The 20,230-nt window shown below is 39.2% G+C and overlaps 1 protein-coding gene and 1 long non-coding RNA gene across 2 annotated transcripts in view; both read right to left on the bottom strand.

Moving 5' to 3' along the window:
* Positions 1-5,972: 5,972 nt before the first annotated feature.
* Positions 5,973-6,990, bottom strand: LOC109674521 (defensin alpha 5-like). The gene is made up of 2 exons (XM_020151468.2): positions 6,791-6,990; positions 5,973-6,206 (listed from the first exon to the last, which is right to left on the bottom strand). The coding sequence occupies exons 1-2, from the start codon at positions 6,960-6,962 to the stop codon at positions 6,094-6,096; spliced, it is 285 nt and encodes a 94-aa protein (XP_020007057.1). The 5' UTR covers positions 6,963-6,990; the 3' UTR covers positions 5,973-6,093.
* An 8,660-nt stretch (positions 6,991-15,650) lies between these two features.
* LOC141416944 (uncharacterized) overlaps positions 15,651-20,230 on the bottom strand; it is a 136,054-nt gene continuing 131,474 nt past the window's right edge. The window contains exon 3 of the long non-coding RNA XR_012441587.1: positions 15,651-15,724. This is a non-coding gene — a long non-coding RNA (uncharacterized lncRNA). The remainder of the gene's footprint in view (positions 15,725-20,230) is intronic.

The following is a 20,230-nucleotide window of genomic DNA, read 5'->3' on the forward strand; positions in this document are numbered from 1 at the left end:
AGGTAAAACAGTCATAGCCCAGTGTCCAGACATTGAATCTCAAAGAATAGAGTCTGCAAATGCATATACTAAGGAAATGTCATAAAACCCATGTGAGGTCGTTGATCATCAAATGTCTGTTCACCAAACAAAACATTTTGGGGCCCAAAACAAAACTACTCCTAACTACTCCTAGAGTGGTTAGCACTCTAGAATGCAGAACAATTGAGAGTGAATATAGAATAGTGGTTAAATATATGGGGATTTGGCAACAGCCCTGTTGCTTAATCTGTAGTGACTTTGAGTAAAACAATTAACCTCTCTAAGGTTCTCTTATGAGAGCAGCTATGGTGCAGATGTCTTGAGGTGGACGTAGGGGTAGTCCTACCTCCAACTTAAGATCTCTATATAGAAAAACATCAATGACTATAAAACAAAAAAGTCAGTGGCAGTTATATGAACCCAAAGAAGGCTGCCTGGCCTTCCCAGTTTCGGTTCCAAATCAGGCCTCCACTGTCTTCATGATGTGGAAAAGCTAGTCCTTTTCTGTGTCCGACCCCAATTCATTCTCTTGTCCTTGGGACTTGTGTTGTGGTCCCCAGCCCTACGGGTTCAAACCGGAGGGCCTGGACTCATTCTTTAGACACTTTTGCCATCAGTTTGAGTCTCCACCTGAACTCAGAGTTAAAATGAAGTGGAAATGGAGACAGAAGATTTATCCCCTTCTGGGGGTCTTGGCATTGTGGTGGGTGTGAAACCAGATGGTTGATCCTGAGTTCATGCCCTGGTGAAGTTGGTGATTGCAGACACTGGGCCAGGAGCTAAGAGTAGAGCAAGCACAAAGATTATTGAAAGGATAGCAAAGCACTCTGATAGGTGGGACTTAGAGAAAGAGCTAAACCATAGAATAGCTGAAGTCTACAAGATAATATGGGGCTCTGCATGACTTAGGCTCCCCTATTCTACTTGAAACTACATTTATAATTGGATGTCATCTAATTAACTTTTCACTGAATCTGACCATTGGGCTGACCCCCCCCCATTCTTATCAAACTGGACATTTTAGAGGGTCTTCTTAGTTCATCCTGTCCTTGAGACTTGCCACTTACATTTTATGACTAACTTTTGCCATTTTGGTGGGAGTTTGCTATGTTACTTTCCTTGATGAGCTTGTTTCTCATCTCTTTGGATGTTTGTTTTCAAAGACGCTTTTCTGTCTCCCTTATCTAGGAGAAAGACCTCTATATTTTATTATTTTGGTGAGAGGCCTGCTCCTAAACCTCCTTAGATGTTTACTTTGAAGGATGCCTTCTGTTTCTCTTACCTAAGACAAAGTCACTTCTGCCATTTGCTCACCTCATAGGTGTGGCAGTCACAGTGTCTGAGCCCATCACTTTCCTTTATTAAAAATGGTAAATAATCCCACTTGAAACACTGTCCTTCTCTCTAAAAATTATACATATAATCCTGTCCTTGGTTTTCCTTACTCCCATAGACATAGTTATGATTAACTGTATGCTTGATGTTTTTTCACAATTGCCCACAGACTCTGCTTATTTCTTTTTGTTCCTCCTCATCTCTTAAAACTTCCAGTTGGGATCATTGGCCTTCAATACAACTACAGGATTTAGTATTCCCTTTGGTGAGTATTTTATCATGACAATTTTTTAATTAAACTTAAATATTTAGGTCTTATCTAAGAAGGTCACTTCATACGATATATGTTTTTAGATGTCTTTTCATTCATTTACAACACAAAGGATGTATTTTTGTGATGCAGGAATTGAACACAGGACATGCTAGGCAAGTGTGCCACCACTGAGCTATGCACTTGGCCTCTCATGTAGCATGCTGTTACATTGTATTCCAGCTTCTATTATTGCAATTGGAAAGTTAACTGCTTCTTTAGGGCAAATTCTTGAATATTCTGGACATTTCTAAAATTTTCTTTAACTTTACTGCAATGAAATTGTAGCCATTGGAGTATTTGGTATTATTTTCTCCAATGCTTCATAAAAAATCAAAATGTATCTTTTGTTTGGAAGAGAAAGAAAAAGCCTGAAAAGTCAAAGTTTTTTCTTTAAAAACTATAAACTATCCTATTAGATCTTGGGGAAGGAAGAGGCTCAGTTTATAAAACTTGTAATTCAAAAACTAACTCTTGCATGTATCTATTTGCTTCCTCTGTGACAATCTTAATCTCAGGGAATGAGTAGAAAGTAGCTTTAGTGACAGCAGAAATGAATGCATGCTCATGTACTGAGTGAGAAGTGGAGTGACAGAGGAGGGAAAGGGCAATTTGGAAGACATAATATCAAGAAAAGAAAATCAGTTAATCATTTAAATAATCACTCCCACCTTTTAAAAAATTTTTGATGTCCTAAGCCAGGCATACTGGCGCACGCATGTAATCACAGCACTCAGGATGATGAGGCAGGAGGACCGTGAGCTGCAGATAAGCCCAGGCTTCATAGGAAGTTCCAGGAGAGCTTGAGCTGAATAGTGAGACCCTGTCTCAAAGACAAAACAAAAAACAATTGGATGGCTTGTATTAGAGGTAGACTCCCCAGATTTGAAGAAAAATTCTATGCTTTTACCCTATGAAAATCCTTAGTTTGGCTTAATCTAAAATAAACTCAAGTTGTTTTCTTCATTTCACATTGGGAAAACATCACAGAACTGACACTTGACATGAAAGCTGAGAATTATTATAGCTTGAGGTAGCCAGAGGGCATGATTCTTTTGAAATCACATCTTCTACATCAACATGGCCTTGGTGTCCATTACCCGAGCCAGGTGCCATCACTCATTGTCTTTGAGACTTATGAACAATATTCAGTGAGTACCCTGTAGTATCATGGAAACCCACACTATGGGTGCCCAGGAAAAATCTTCCCAAAACATTCCACTGATCACAGAAATATCACATGGAAAGAAAATGCTTACTGGCTCCTACGATCCAATTCTGTGTCAGTCCCATTTAAGGCATCCATAGTGTGCTTGAATTCCTTATAGAGCATGAGAGTACAGAGGACAGAGGAGTAATTCTGGACTTGAGCTCAGAAGTCCTGACACACACTTAGCAATTCAGTTTCCATTGATGAACCTCAACCCCCAAGTGCTCATCTTCAAAATAAGGTTGTTTGTCTGTAAGGTATATAAGAAGCCCCCCAGCCAAATATGCAGTCCAACTCATTCACCATTCTCTGTCCTAATAACCATCTCTTACAGTGAGCAATATTCAAACATGATGCCACTGTATGATTTTTTCATACTTTTCTTCCTTTCACTATAGTTAATATTTGGAATGTGCTTACCCATTTCTCAGCTAGTCCATACTCTATTCATTCTTCAAGGAGGACTTGACCCTGACCCTTCTGTGCTGTCATTTGACTTAGGCTGTGCACTAAATTGGAGAAGTGATTATACTGCATTCTTTCCTTAACCCTGACTTATCAATGCCATAAACTACCTGAGGTGCTTGAAAATAGATGATCTGAGATTCCAATATAGTTAACAAAGTGAGCCAATAACTATGGAAACAGCATTCAAATCTTACTGACTTCAACAACTTTATATAAAGTGAGACTACACTAAAACTTAAATAGGAAATTTGTTGTGGGATGAAGACACACTTGTGTGATTTTGCAGGTCATATTAATTGGAAAACTACCATAAACCAGGCTATAGTCTCAGGATATATAAAAACATCCATTGTACACAAAATATCTTACATTTATTGATTAATAACATCTTTCCATTCATTATGACAATAAATTTCACAAAAACCCCATGAACAAATTACTGTCATTAACCAATTGTTGTGGGTTGAAAAGGAAGTTTAGAGAGGTTAATTATCTTACTCAAAGTCTTTAAAAATGATGTAACAGGGCCGTGTCCAAATCCCATATACTTAGCCACTATTCTATGTTCTTTCTTACTTGCTCTGCAATTTAGAGCACTAGCTACTGTGCCTCATTGGGATTACTGTGTCCTGACAGCTGATAATGATCTCAATGGATTTTATGACCTCTTCTTAGTGTATGCCTTTGCAAATTTCCTCCTTTGGAATTTTTTGCAAAGCCACCATGATCTGACTGTTTTAAACACTCTCAAAATAGTTAAACTAAAGCTTTTTATCACACATAATTGCTTATAACTCAAATGTCCTACAAAAACTAAGTAAAGAGATTTCATTGTTCCTAAGAAGCATTGATCATCCACAGACTGGCTAATGGCAAAATACAATGGCAATACTATCAGTCCATCAAAAGGTCCAGGTACAGAAAATTCTGAGAAGAAACAAGTCTTCAAGTCTGTGATCCATCTCAGGGTTCAGCACCACTGTGGGGCAGCAGGGTCTGAATAACTGTGACGACAGAAGAGACATTACCTATTTATACAAATGAGTCGGGTGTAACACCAGTGGTAGTGGAAGATTGCAGATGATTGGCCTGTGCTTCCATTGCAATGTAGTGTACTTGCTTGTGCTTTAAGTATGATTGCAGGATAGACAGGAGAAGCAGAAATAAACAAAGAGATCCTTTGGTTCCCCAGTGTCAAGTTAATAACTCTCTGACTCAGTAGCTCTATCCACACCCTTGTTTTCTATACACTCCATGGCATCTGACATTCCAATGTCAGATGAAGATCCTGAGGATTCTTCCTAGGAAAGTGGAGTCTACTCTGAGGGGTGGCAGTGGGTAAGAAAGACAGCTATGACTCAAGTACAGGACATAGCAGGAGTAATGTCCATGCCAGTTATTTAACTGGAAAAGACAGAGGACTCAGGAATCATGAACAAAATTTTTAAATCCATATATATTTCTGTATAGCAAACATAAACAAAAAACAAAATGACAAAGAAAATGACAAACTTTTAAGACTTATAAAGTACAGGAAAAAAATACGGACTTCTTAAATTTTAGAGAGATCCCACCTATGAATAAGCTAAATGGGACAAAAACCAACAAACAAAAGGTACATTTTTTAGAAAACTACAAGTTCTTATTTGTGTAAATGTATTCCTAATATATAAGAAAAGCATAAACCAGCATTACACTGGGATATCATTTTTACTATAGATTAGAAAAGATGAAAAACACATTTTAGGGCTAGTGCATGGCTCAAGACAAAGGCACCTGTCTAGCAACTGTCAATCTCCTGTAAAACCAATTTAAAAAACCTTTTAAACAAATATATAAAACTTTCCATATCCAAGAAAACACAGGAAACCAGCAGACAGTGAACTCACAAAGTAAAGTTATGTTTTTTGAAGTTAGAAAAAAAGTAGAGGTAAGCAAGTCAACCTGTGTGAATGTCTGAGCTATGGCCTCAAGGACCAAGGAATCTTGAATGTACCCACCCCTTCATCCATGGTGAAGAGAGCTGCAGGAAATCCAAATGCTTCCATGACTAAAGAATAATAAAGGAAGAAAACACAAAAAATAAGAAAATGAAAAATGTAATGGGAAGGTAAAACTTAATTTCTTTGTTAGAAAATGGGTACCCTTTGTAGTTTATGTTTTACTTGTAAGAACGCTGTATACTGTACGCTCTTAGCTGCAAGGTCCTTGCAGATATGGGGCACTTTGAATAACCACAGTAGTTCCCTGAACATAGGCAGGAAGACAAGACATTGGGAGTTGGGTAATACCAGGGCTTTCAGTGACACAGTCCATCGGACATGCAATCACCTGGCATGTATGCATTACTGAGTGCCCTATAACATAATGACATGGGCAGTGTCTCTGGGAGTGAGCCCAGTCTAAATGAAGACCCAGATGACACATGAGGGAGGGAGGTAGAGGGAGCACCAGAACATCACTTGAGCTTTCTTACCAATTTACATCTGAAGCCTATGTACATCACGATATTCCTATTATCTGTAATCAGGAATTTGATTACAAGGGTTTCACTGAAGACTCTAGTACTTGGATCCAAAAGAAGCCTAAATGAGTCACATAGCAAACATGAAGAAGTTTGAGGCCAGAGAAGTTAGTGCAAGTACTTTATTTGAGATAGAGAAAGAAAATTGAGGACAAGTACAGATGTAATGACAGACATCTTCCAAGATTCAAGGGAGTGGGAATCATTTTTTTCTACTCTGAATGCTCAGCGGCAGCAGAATACATAGTTTTTGGTTCTCCCGGTGCAGGTCCCAGAGACACTTTCTGTACTATAACAGGCTCGTACTCTGCAATGGCAGATGTAGGTCTTCCTTGCACCTAGGGACACAGACAGAACTTCAGGCATTGAGAAATGGAGTCAATGGTTCATAGCAAAATAGAATCCCAGGAAATACAGGAAGAACCGAGTGGGTTTGTTGCATTGGCTACATCACAGCCAGCAGATTGCCAACTAAGACAGCAAGTGTTGGGTCCATGCAGATTTGAGTCCCAAGGTCAAGTTCCTTCACCTGTTTTCCCCCTTGCCCCCCTCTCACCTACATTTGAGCACTATCTTACACTGGTCTGAGGTTTCTAAAAGCTCTTCTGTTAGACAAAGTCGAATTGTCTCCCAATAAATAAGTGGACCATTTTGATTTAGAAAGAACTGCTCAGTATTTTGCTATATATTTTATAATGTGTAAAGTTCACACAAATGTTTTAGAATTAAGACTTTAGAAAAAGAAAATCACTTAGGTATGTGACTTTCATTGCTATTTTTACAAATATGACTAGCAAGGCCCAGTGAGGACAAATGGAGTCACCTCCGTGAGCCAGACTGGTCTGCACATGGATCCAAAGCCTGTCTCTAGTTCTTCCTCTTTACACTCCATGCCTCTATCATACTGGCTGTCATCTCTCACCTAGATTTTCAAGTGCAGGACTTTCAGCCCCTGTAAAGGAGACGGCCATATCCTGGTTTTCTTCCCCTGGCTGCTCCTGGTCCGAAGCCTCCTCAGCTCTTTCTGGGAGAGTCTCAGCCTTGGCCTGGAAGGCCAGCAGGAAAAGGGCGGTGAGGAGGGCGAGTGTCCTCATGGCTGGATGTCACCTGGTGATGGGAGAACAGGAGCTGAGTGTGTGGGGAGTGAGGAGTCAGCTACATTTATAGGTCTGTGAGGAAAAGGCTCAGGGAGTCTCTGCAGCCAGAGAAGAGTGCACTTGATGGACATTGTCCTCAAGGTCCCCTTGATGTTCCTTTGTTCTCCCAGCTGTCATGATGACATTGGTGTTATATCCATTGGTTGTCCTCTGTTCAAACTGATAATGATGATGATAAGGATACTGCTATCTTTTCCTATTTCCCATCTGCCAGAGAGTATTTACTTTTTAGTAGTCAAGAAGGAAAGGAAACAGTGCTTTGTTCAATCAGCTCATGGAACAAAGGCCTTTTTAAAGATGGAGCTTGCTGGGAGGGGGTGGGGGAAGGAGAGAGAAATGACAGAAACATTGTATGCACATATGAATAAAAGAAAAAAAATAAAGATGAAGCCTGCTGCCCTCTGAGAGTCTGGGTCCTGGGCTAGACCTGGATCTCAGTGGTGCAGAGACTCAACCCTTCACACAACTTACAAGGGGCATTGGCACCCTTGAAAGGGGAATTTGTGAGCTTCTCCTTTCAGCACATTGTGGAGAGAGCACATGATATTGTCATGCTTGAGGTGACCTGAGCTCAGTAGGACACTAGGCACGGAGCTAGTCAGACTGAAGCCACAGCACATTGCCTGAGGATGCCAGCTTGATCTGAAAACATCCTAGGAAGTATGGTCTAGTTCCTTCTTTTCAGTTTGAGACATGTCAAAACAATTGAAGTGCCACAGCACCTTTCTGACTATTTAACATATTTTAAGTTTTATCAAAATTTAATTCATGCACATAGAACAAAATTCAAAAGAAGAAATGGTGATGACTTCCTGCCCTAGGCCCAGCCCTCCCAGGAAATGTTTCTGCTGCAGGAAACTACCACTGTTCACAAATGCACATTATTCTGCACTGTTTTTTCTTTTTTAAAAACTGATGCTTATCCATTTAAACATTTTTATAGGAGAACATTTGCAACTATATTATTTTAATAAGTTTATACTATTCCAGTGTTTGCATATGTTATCACCTACTTAATATTGACAAAATATTGCTCAATTCTTACAATTTGGTTAGTCTTGACCTTTTCCAGTAAGTAGAAAAATGGCAATGAATATGTATGCGTCTATATATCATACTGCCCACAAATAAAAATCGATTTGAGTGCACTTCTAGAAGTTAAAGAACAAGTTCTATTTTTAGTGATCGTACAACGTTGTTCTTTATAGAGTTAACCCAGTAGCACATACACTATATATCTCTACTACTGTCATGCACCTGATCCTGCTGCAGTTATAATGCACCCACCTTACAAACCTACTCAATGAATCATTATCTCCCCATGACTCTGTTTGACAATTCATCACTGACTCCCATACTCTATACCTCATGCTCTCTCTGTGTTGCCACACCTAAGGAAGACCTTGACCTGCCATTGCAGAAAACAGTCCTGTAATTTTCTGGAATGCAACTCTGAAATATGAACACAAGGTAGTAAATACTACATAATCCCCTCACATTGCACCTCAAGAAAAGAGAAAAATAATGTCACCACTTACTTTGAGACCTAAAATGACCCATCTTTACCCCTGCACTTGTACAGGATTTTCTTTTTTTCTTAAATAAATTTTTTGCAGCAAGTTCTCTGTGTTGGCACATCTTTGATATTTACTATGCCTCTTTAACTGGACTCTTTGGGATGCAAGTGCCAGAGTCTCAAATGAAATCCCTTTAGGCAGAATCCTGGCTCCAAGGGCTACGGATATAGTTCAGTAGTAATGCACTGCCTGGCATGGGTGAGGCCCTGGCTCCAGTTAGTAGGGATCTCAAGGATGAACATAGGCTCAGACACAAGAAAGCTGAGTGACGCTGTTGATCCCTCTAGACCTTTCTTGTCTTGTATCTTGGCCTTATTTTAGATTGAATTCACTCTCAAAGTCATTAACCGTGTTAATTCTATTATTGTGTACTTGCAAAAATTATGTGTCCTAACAATACCATGCCCTGTGGAGTGGATTACTGAAGGCACTGGTATTACCCAATTTCCACTGCCTTTTTTCCTGCCTACTTTCAGGGCAGACTGTGCTCCGCACAAAATGATTGATATCATTGATCTTAAAGCTCAGAGAGTGTAACAAACAGAGTTCTGACCAGTAAAACATAGCCTTAAGAATGGTATCCTTGTGGGATGTTCTGGTCAGACTGGGGTTTGAACTCAAGGCTTCACGTTTACAAAGCAGCTGCTTTACCCACACCTCCAGTACCTTTTAGTCATTTTGGAGGTGGGGTCTCACGAACTATTTGCTTGGGCCAGCCTTAAATTGTGAGCTTCCCAATCTCAACCGCCCTAGTAAGTAGAATTTCAGGTGTGAGCCACTGGCACCTGGCTGGAAAACCTTTTTAAATATTGAAAAATCTTTTCATTTGCATTATAATTTTCATTTTCTTACTGTTTTATATTTTCCTGCTTATTTCTTCTAGGATTATAGGTACAGTGGGACTTGCAGTAGCTGTCTCACCATGGAAGAGAGAGTTGCTTGATGTAGATGATGGAACAAGTAGACACAAAAATTCCTTGGTTGCCAAGGCCAGGGTTTGACCACCTTACCCACACCTTAGCCTGCACATATCTGGATTTGTTGTGACTTGGGGAAACCCCTTTTTTATTTTATGAAGCCAGTATTAGTGGGGTTCTCTTACTTTGTGGTTAAAGCAGGCTGATACATGTGTTATGAAGTATTCTTCTCTTTTCCATTCTGATAGGAAAATATTAATAACCCAGTACAGTTCAGGCTTGCATTTTTCTTATAAAAAGGGGCAAATGGGTCATGACTAGCTGGTATTTCTACTTATTTATTATGAATTGCTATTTTTCCCAATTCTTTTTGGCCTATTTTTATTGATTTGTAAGAGTCCTTTATAAGTTCAGAAAATTATTACTTTCTCATAGGGAAAGGTTTGTCATTTCTCTTTGGCTTTTTATGTGCATAACATTTTATCTTATTTCAGAATTTCTTCTGTGATTTCAGAGTTCTCTATCTTTCCTACTTAAATTTGTAACTTTCAGTCTTGTATGTTAATAGTTCCTGGCATCAGTAATTCCTGCCATATTTTGTGCTCAAGTCTAGGTGGAATTTTTTACCCACTACCACCCTCTCAGAAAAGGCTCCAGTTTCCCAGGGAGAGTCTCAGGGTCCTTACCATTCTGACATAAGAATGGTACATACAGATGCTCAGCAAGTAGAGAGGAAACAGAGCTGTGGATGGAGCTCATTGTGACTTTGGAGACATGATGGAGCTCTTTGTGTTCATTTCTGCTTCTGTTCTCTTTGAGCCTCAATCTTTTTTAACACAACCATTTTAATAATAGAATCTGAATAGAAGTCCATCTCCAATTACTTTGACCTTGCACCTGACTTACTTGAGCACACATTATGTCATTTTCCTTTTCCTCCTCACAGACATTAAGACCTTGCCATTTCCCAGCTCAGCTGAACCCCAATATGGGTCATCGTCTTGAGGACTTGTTTCTTCTTACACCCCCTTGCATACAGGAACGTTTGAGGGGATTGATCTTTCCTGCCAGTGTGTTGTGCCCTAGGTCATTATGTGTTCCCAGACTGATTCCTAGGAACAAAGAAATTTCTTTATTTGGTGTTTATAGGACATGTGAATTATGGGCAGGTTTCTAACTAGTTCTAGAGTATGGAAAGCAATCAGGTAAAAGTTGCTTCACATCAGATACCAAATGAGGAAATTTGCAAAGGCACGTATTAAGAAGAGGTCATGAAATTAATTTGAGATCATTAGTTGCTGTCAGGTTTAATGCTCAGACGCAAATGATCCCAACAAGTGATAGTAACTAGCACTCTCAAGTGCAGAACAAATGAGAGAATGTAGGGTAGTGGCAAAATATATGGGGTTTGCAAACAGTCCTGTTACTTAAAATTTAGTGACTTTTAGTAAGACAAACTCTTTAGTTTCTGCTTTCCCGCTACAAAAAGAAAGAAAGAAAAAACTTGTTGAACACTGTATCTGTGCCAATGTCATGATATGGAAGTGGTGATGGTGTTATGCCCAGTTTAATGTCAATATAGAGAATTACATCAATGACCATAAAACATAAAGTCACTGGCAGTTACGGGAACCCAAAGAAAGATGCCACACATTCTAGGCCCCAGTCCTAAATCAGATCGTCACTGTCTTCATATCATGGAAGTGCTGGACTTTTTCTGAGTCATGCCCAACAGACTCATTCTGTTATTACTGGGATCTGTGGTTCCCAACCTTCCATGGTTCTCGACTATGAAAGGCCACAGTGGGATCCTATGTCCCTGGATTCATCTGCCCATTTTGATCGTCAATATGAGGCATAGGTCCACCTCAGAGTCAGAACACAGTTGTCTTGGAGATCCAAGACATGGGATCTTGGCATTGCAGTTGGTGTTGGTGGTCATACAAGTGTCTGGGCTCATGACTGCTTTCATAAAGATCCCACTTGGAACAGTAACCTTTTCTCTCCAAATTACAGGTATTACTCTGCCTTTGGTTTTACTTACTCCAGAAGACAGTTATTATTTATGGTTTGTCCAATGTTTGTTCACGATTACCCTTGGGCTCTGCTCCTACCTTTCCTTCCACCGTTGCTTCTTAAAGCTTCCATTCAGGATCATTGACTCTCATTCTAAGTGTATGCTTTAGTATTCCCTTTGGTGAGTATCTGCTGGTGAGAAAATATCTAATTAAAGCTAAATATTTAAACCTTACCTTGGAAGATAATTTCATTGGTCATGAAAATTTTAGAAGGCTGGTATTTTCTTCCAGTACATATATGTAGGACATCTTTCCTTTCATCCCCCTACCCCAAGAGGCTGGAAATAGAACTCAGAGTCTTACACATGTTAGGCAAGGAGCTAAAACCCAGCCCCTCATGTAGCATAACTTAAATTATATTCTAGGTTCTATTATTGCAGTTGAAAAGTCAACTGATCCTTTGAAAGCAAAATCTTTACTTTCCTCATTGAATATTTCTGAAATTATCATTGTCTTTCGATTAATGCAATTACTAACTATTGGAGTATTTGATATTCTTTTCTCCAATGCTTAAAAATGAAAAATCAAAAGATTTCATTAATTTAAGTGAGACAGAAAGGACCTGACAAAACAAGGTGGTTGTGCCTTAAAAACTATAAAATATCTCATTTATACAGCAGAAATAATAGAGACTCAGTTTGTAAAAATTGCAATCCAAAACATAACTCCTGCATATAAACTTTTGCATATATGTAATACATGTATTATTTTACATACACATGTATACATATGTAAGAATATATGTATACTATTATGTGCATATAATATATACTATATGTAATATATACACATATAATTATATATACACACACACACACACACACACATATATATATATATAGTTTATTCTGTGGCAGTCATTCTGGGGGAATGAGTAGGAAATATCTCATGAATGTGTTCCTGTGTATTAAATGAGGACTGGAGTGAGAAACAAGGGGAAAGGCAATTTAGAAGAAATACCACCAAGAGAAGAAGTTGTAAAGTATGAAAACCAGTTCATAACTGAATTTATCACTTAGCACATGTGTTTCAAAATTGATGCCAGTGACTCACACCTATAATTCTGACTACTCAGGAGGTAGAGGTCAGGATAATCATGGTTAGAAGCCAACCTTGGACAAATAGTTCAAGAAACCCTATGTTGAAAAAACTCATCACAAAAAAAATAGCTGGCAGAGTGGCTCAAGCAGAAAGGAGATCTGCCTAACAAACATGAGGCCTTCAGTTCAAACCCCAGTGCTACCAAAAAAAATTAGATAACCTTTATGAGACATGGACTCCCCCAGATTCTATGGAACAGTATTTTATTTCATCTCAATCCAAAACATACTACAATGATTTTCTTCATTTCACATTGGACAAACATCACAGAACTGCCAGTTGACATAAAAATTGAGAATTATTGTAGCTTGAGGTAGGCAAAGGAAATGACCCTATTAAAATCACATCTTCTATACCAACATGACCTTGGTGTTCATCACCTGAGCCATGTGTCATCACTCATTATCACTGTGACCTATAAACAATGTCCAATGAGCACCCTGTAGTATCATGGAAACCCACATTATGGATACCCAAGAAAAATCTTCGCAAAACTTTCCACAGATCACAGAAATGCCACCTAGGAAGGACATGCTTACTGGCTCCCATGACTCAATTCTCTATTAGGCCCATTTTAAGCCATCTGTAGTGTGGTTTGAATTGGCTTCATAGCAGTAGAGTATGGGGGAAAGAATATAAGCTCAAAGCTTAGGTTCAGAAGTTATGGGTTCCCTTTCCAATTCAATTTTCACTAACCCTCTCTGTTTCCTAAGATGAGCAACATTTAAAATGAGGAGGCTTTTCTGAAAAGTGTCCAGAACCACCCAAGCCTAATATGCAGCCCCACTCCTTTGCCATTCTCCTTCCTAACAACTTTCAGTTCCAGAAGCACAATCCACACATTGCCCTATTAAATTTTTTCCACTTTCCATATTTCAGTCTTATTTCAATGGTTGGAGTTTGTTTTCTTACTTCTCAGTTTATCCAAATACTGCTTATCCTTCAAGGACTTGACCCTTACTATTCTGTATTGTTATTTGACTTCTAGTGTGCACTGAATTGGAAAGCTGCCTATACTGTGATTTTTCTTTAATGCTAAACAATACCATAAATTGCTTGTGGTAGTGAAAATAGAAAATCTGGATTACCAGTATGTTTAACAAATGTGAGCTATTAGCTTTTGGATACAACATTTAAATCTTATTGACCTCAAAATCTTCTCATGTAAAATGAGACAACCAATGTGTCTTGTCCTTTTATTATGGAATGAAGATATCCTTATAGGACTTCATAGAAATCTTGTTAATTGGGAAGCTACCATCCAGGTAGTATTTCTCAAGATAATTAAAAACATTCAGTGTACTCTTATTAGCTTATATTTATTTATTACTAAAACCTTTTCATAAATTGTAATTATAAATTTCACAATAACTCTATGAAGAAGCTGTTTCCAAGAAACAGTTTTGTGGGTTTGAAAAGGAACTTTAGAGAGGTTAATTGTCTTACTCAAAGTCTCTAAAGATTAAGCAACAGAGGTATGTACAAATCTCATAGACTTAACCATGACCTTACATTCTCTCTTATTTGTTCTTAATTTTATAGTACTAACTATTGTTCCTTTTTGGGATTATTTGTGTTCTAAGCCAAGAACCTGACAGCCACTAATGGTGAACAGATATGCTCTGACTGATAATCTTACATGAGTTTAGTGTATGCTTCCCCTTAGTGTATGCCTTCACAAATCCCCACCTTTGGTAATTTATGTGAAGCCACTGGGATATGCCTAATTTTCACACTCTAGAAATGGTTGAATTAAAGCTTTTGACAGACATCACAAGTCATGATTCACATGTGCAATCACTGATGAGTAAAGAGACTTGATTGTTTCTAGGAAATGGTAGATGAGTTCTTTTGACTTGTCCACACACTAGCTCATGTGCAAAAGAAGTGTAGGAATGATTGTCACCATCCAAGGCTGCAGGTTGGAGGAGGTTAAAAAAGAAAGAAATCCTTCTGGATGTGACCCATCTTGGGATTCAACTGGGTCTGAATGTCTGTGAGGAAGGAAGAGAAACTGGCCTCCTGTGTGCACAAGTGTGTCAGGTGCATGATTACAGCTAATGGAGGATTAGTGATAGATTTCTGTGCTTCCAATAAAATGATTGTACATTTGATTATGTTTTAAGGAAGACTGAAGCACAGAGGTACAAAAGTAAACTAGAAATACACCAGAAAGGGCTCATCATTTCTCCAAATTCACAGTGACATCTCTGACCCAACAGCTCAATCTACAGTCCTTTTCCCAACTACTTTCTTTGTATCTGTAGGTATTCTTCCTATGTCAGAATGATAAGGATCCTGAGGACCCTCCACAGGCAAGTGGAGCCTCCTCTGTGATGAGGTAGTAGCAGTGGGTAATAAAGTCAACCCTGACACAGTACAGGACTGGGTAGAGTTTATAGTCATACAGGAAAGCACTAATAGACACCAGGCAAAGTTTTAAAAATTTAAGTGGGAAAGCCAGAGGACTCCGAAATCATGAGAGAAATTTAAAAATTAGCTAAATTGTTTTGTACAACAACAAAAACTGGCAAAGGGGAACTTTACTGAAACCAATAATACAAATTACAAAGAGATAATTTCCTGAATTTTTAGCAGCTGTTGATTATATTTTTAAAAAGTAAATGGACCCAAAATACCACAAAAAAAGAAGAAAAGAATTTCAGAAAATCCAAGTATAAATACTAGTTAAGCACGTGAATGTTTGCCTTTAATTCATGAGGAAAATGGAAACCAGCACTTCACCCAGATATCAAATTTTTCCTATCATATTGGGGTTGGGAAAAGTGATAAGAATTTCACATATATCAGCCTGTTCTCAGCCACAAAACCAGTAGTGGTTTTGCAATGTAATGGTCTAGTTTTTTCCAAGTCACAATGAGTCCAGTTATGGGCAAGCTGGAATGTGGTAAAGTGGCCAAACTCTGGCCTCGAGGATTTTGTGTCTACTTACTCCTTCATCCACATCAAATGATTGTCTCCCCATGGTGAAGACGACTGCTACAAGTACAGCTGCGTCCATGATCCTGGAAGAAATAAGAAAGAAAATATAAAACAATAAGAAAATGAAAATATAATGCACATGAAACTTTTATCATTATTAGAAAAGGGTACCCTTCTTAGAGTCAGAATTTTCTTGATTGCACCCTCTGAGCTGCAAGACACTCAGACTCCAATCATGTTGAATGGCTGTAGTGATGCTCTGAACAAAGGTGGAAGAAAGCACAGTGGGAATTGGGTAACACTGAGCCTTCTGAAACACATTGTTTCTGTGTTTCAGAAAAATATATATATATTTTTGCAAGTACTACTGAGATCAACTCTATTAAGAGCAGGAAGGTGGTAATACCTCTGAAACAGTCATGTTCATTGACTCAGTAATTAACTTCTAGAACAGTACTGAAGTGGCATTGTCAGTTATTGGCCATGTGATATTTATGTATATATGAATATACATTTATTTATATATTTTTAAAAAGATATTCATTGCTCTTTTATTGGTTATTGCATATGTTTGGGAATAAATAAATTTTAACAATTAAATACTGAGAATAAAGAACTTTTAACAATTGAATAGTATTTATCAATATGTAAATAGTTATGGGGTAAAATGAAAACTTGTGGACTATCAAAAGTTGATTGAAAACATTATAGTGCTCTATACATTTTGATACCCAACGTGTTCAAAATATAACATTTATTGAAAAGAAGATAAGAAACAAATGTGCATTTGTGAACAGTGGTGGTTTCCTGAAGCAGAAACATTTCCTGGAAGGGTTCATCACCCTCATCACGTTCTGTACCTTTTGAATTTTGTTCCTTGTGCATGAGTTAAATTTTGCTAAAATTAAAAATATTTAAATCTCAGAAATGTGCTGTGGCATGTGGCACTTCAGTTGTTTTGTCATTTCTCAAAGTGAAAAGAGGGAACTGGAACATACTTCCTAGGATGTTTTCAGATCAAGTTGGCTTCTTCAGGTAATGTGCTGTGGCTTTGGCCTGGTCAGCTCTGTGCCTAGTGTCCTACCAAGCTCAGGTCACCTGAAGCATGACAATATCATCTGCTCTCTCCACAATGTGCCCAAAGCAGAGACTCACAAATTCCCCTTCCTGGGTGAATTCAACTATGATAGAGTTGATACATTGTAAGAAACTTTGTAATGCCACAATGTACCTCCTTGCAGTAGTGTTGTACTGCAAGAAAAAAACCAAAACAAAAACATTACCACCCAAGGATGGTAATGCCCCTGAGTCCTGTGAAAAGTTGAGTATCTACACCACTGGGGTCCAGCACTGGCCCAGAGTCAGACTCTCAGAGAGCAGCAAGCTTCATCTTAAAAAAACAAAAACAAAACAAACAAAAAAAGCGCAGAAGCCTTTGTTCCATGAGCTGATTGAACAAAGCACTGTTTCCTTTCCTTCTTGACTACTAAAAAGTAAATACTCTCTGGCAGATGGGAAATAGGAAAAGATAGCAGTATCCTTATCATCATCATTATCAGTTTGAACAGAGGACAACCAATGGATATAACACCAATGTCATCATGACAGCTGGGAGAACAAAGGAACATCAAGGGGACCTTAAGGACAATGTCCATCAAGTGCACTCTTCTCTGGCTGCAGAGACTCCCTGAGCCTTTTCCTCACAGACCTATAAATGTAGCTGACTCCTCACTCCCCACACACTCAGCTCCTGTTCTCCCATCACCAGGTGACATCCAGCCATGAGGACACTCGCCCTCCTCACCGCCCTTTTCCTGCTGGCCTTCCAGGCCAAGGCTGAGACTCTCCCAGAAAGAGCTGAGGAGGCTTCGGACCAGGAGCAGCCAGGGGAAGAAAACCAGGATATGACTATCTCTTTTGCAGGGGATGAAAGTCTTGCACTTCAAAATCTAAGTAAGAGATGACAGCCAGTATGATAGAGGCATGGAGTGTAAAGAGGAAGAACTAGAGACAGGCTTTGGATCCATGTGCAGACCAGTCTGGCTCACGGAGGTGACTCCATTTGTCCTCACTGGGCCTTGCTAGTCATATTTGTAAAAATAGCAATGAAAGTCACATACCTAAGTGATTTTCTTTCTCTAAAGTCTTTTGATTCTAAAACATTTGTGTGAACTTTACACATTATAAAATATATAGCAAAATACTGAGCAGTTCTTTCTAAATCAAAATGGTCCACTTATTTATTGGGAGACAATTCGACTTTGTCTAACAGAAGAGCTTTTAGAAACCTCAGACCAGTGTAAGATAGTGCTCAAATGTAGGTGAGAGGGGGGCAAGGGGGAAAACAGGTGAAGGAACTTGACCTTGGGACTCAAATCTGCATGGACCCAACACTTGCTGTCTTAGTTGGCAATCTGCTGGCTGTGATGTAGCCAATGCAACAAACCCACTCGGTTCTTCCTGTATTTCCTGGGATTCTATTTTGCTATGAACCATTGACTCCATTTCTCAATGCCTGACATTCTGTGTGTTTCCCTAGGTGCAAGGAAGCCCTGCAAATGCCGTTGCAGCTGTAGCTGAGTATCCAGAACAAAGAAAACTGAGATCACCACTTTCTTTGCCACCTAGAAGCACCTGTCTCTATCACTGTATTTTTCCTTAATTTTCTTACTCACATCAAATAAATTCCTTGCAGCAAGTTCTCCACAATTGTGACTTTTTGAGGTTTTCTATATCTCTTGGTCAGGGCTCTTTTGATCCAAGTACCAGAATTTTCAATTAAATCTTTTAAAACATATAACAGGAAATTCAAGGATGAACACAGGCTTTAGACATAAAGTGTAAAGAAAACTGAAAGCTATTGCAATTGCCCCTACATACTTCTCTTGTCTATTATCTCTGCCTTTTTTGAGATTAGCCCCACATGTGAAGCAAATTAATCATTGTCAACTTCCAGTTGATGTAATCATAACGCATCTACAACTCAGGGAGATCATTGTCCTCTTCCCAAATGATAATGCTTTACTGTACAGCCCTAAACCATACATCTGCCTGTTAAGCTCTGAATTTTATCAGCTCCAGGGAGACACATTTCACCAATGCTAATAGGAAACAACTAATTTAGAAAAAGTTGTTCCCAAGAACTGAAAGAGTAGAAAGAAAAGAAAGGACCCCATACTGTGATACACTTATTTTTTGTACTGTCTTTCCATGTATACAACCAACTGCACATAAAATTCTTCTTCGCACAGGCAAAATAACATGCACAATTACTCAGGTTACAATGTGTGTACTCTCCATTGAGTTGCTCTACGGGTGTGTGGACCTGATACAGCTAGTAAAATACAGCTTAGGAGGGGAATCCAAGATAAATGAGCAGAGTTCTCCACATAGCCTGAAGTCTCCAGTGGTGGAGCAGGGCTGAGGCTCAGACACCAAAACATCGTGCTCATCAGTGAGTGAAAGCAGGAAAACTGGGTTTGAGGAGAGGACAGCAGTAGTAATGTCCTCTTAGAGCTACAAAGTCTGCCCTGGGTGGGCCACACATTCCCCTGCTGCTCTGTGTCTAATGCAGCACACTCCAGTACACATACCATCTGGGATTTGCCTCATTCCTGAGCTTGTCTTCTTTCCTTCCAAGAGGTAGCAGAATGCCTCAGCTATGTCTCTGATATCTTGGCAAAGTGGAATGTGACTCTCCTCAGCTCTCCCTTTTCCTCTTGTAGATACCCAAAGTTCACTGGATACTCAACTTTCATGCTCTCCTAATGGCAGCAAGTAAATACAAAGCCCTGATGACAAGGAGCCTAGACTCCTTATATTTACACCAGTACTTTCCACATGTGATTCCACAGCACAACTTGAAAATAGAATACATCAGATGAATCCATGGCTGCTTGTAGTTCTCTGGTCAACAATAGAAGAATGCCCTAAGAACTCAGAGTGAAAGAAAAACCACCATCTACAGACAATGGACAGCATGTCAAGTAGAATGATTCACCATCTTGACTCAAACAGTGTAATAGATCCAGACAGAGGTGCCCACCAACACCAACAACAATACAAAGACCCCCAGAGAGGAACAGGGTTCTTCTCCCTTCAACTATCCCACTCTATCTCTGAGGGGGAACTCAAACCCAAACTAAGGGACTGGCTGTCTGTGGAAGCCAGTATGGGGTCAATAACCCTCTGTGCCACCCTCCACAACTGGAGATACACCATAGGGATCCTGGGGAAGAAATATTGAGTCTGTGGCTCTGACCCATAGATGGACCAGTATTACTCCCTGGTGTAGGCTGTGAAGGTCTAATATTGGGATTTGAGGCTGGGAAAGTCAGGCAGCCTTTTTCTAAGTTCCTGTAATTGCTATTGGTTAATGTTTCATGGTTCTTGATGTAACTCTCTACATTTCTAAACACTGTGGATGGATTTATCCCAACCTCTATCTCAGGGCATCTGCCCTTAAGACAGAATCCAGCTGGCTCCCTCTCCCAGCTCTAGGGTCTCTATCAAAATTTCACTTTGTCACTGAACTCTTCCCTGATTCAAATATTTTAAACTGTACTGTCTTGCCCCTGCTATTCTTTATC

The sequence above is a fragment of the Castor canadensis genome, chromosome 14 (assembly GCF_047511655.1).
Source record: "Castor canadensis chromosome 14, mCasCan1.hap1v2, whole genome shotgun sequence".
Lineage (NCBI taxonomy): Eukaryota > Metazoa > Chordata > Mammalia > Rodentia > Castoridae > Castor > Castor canadensis.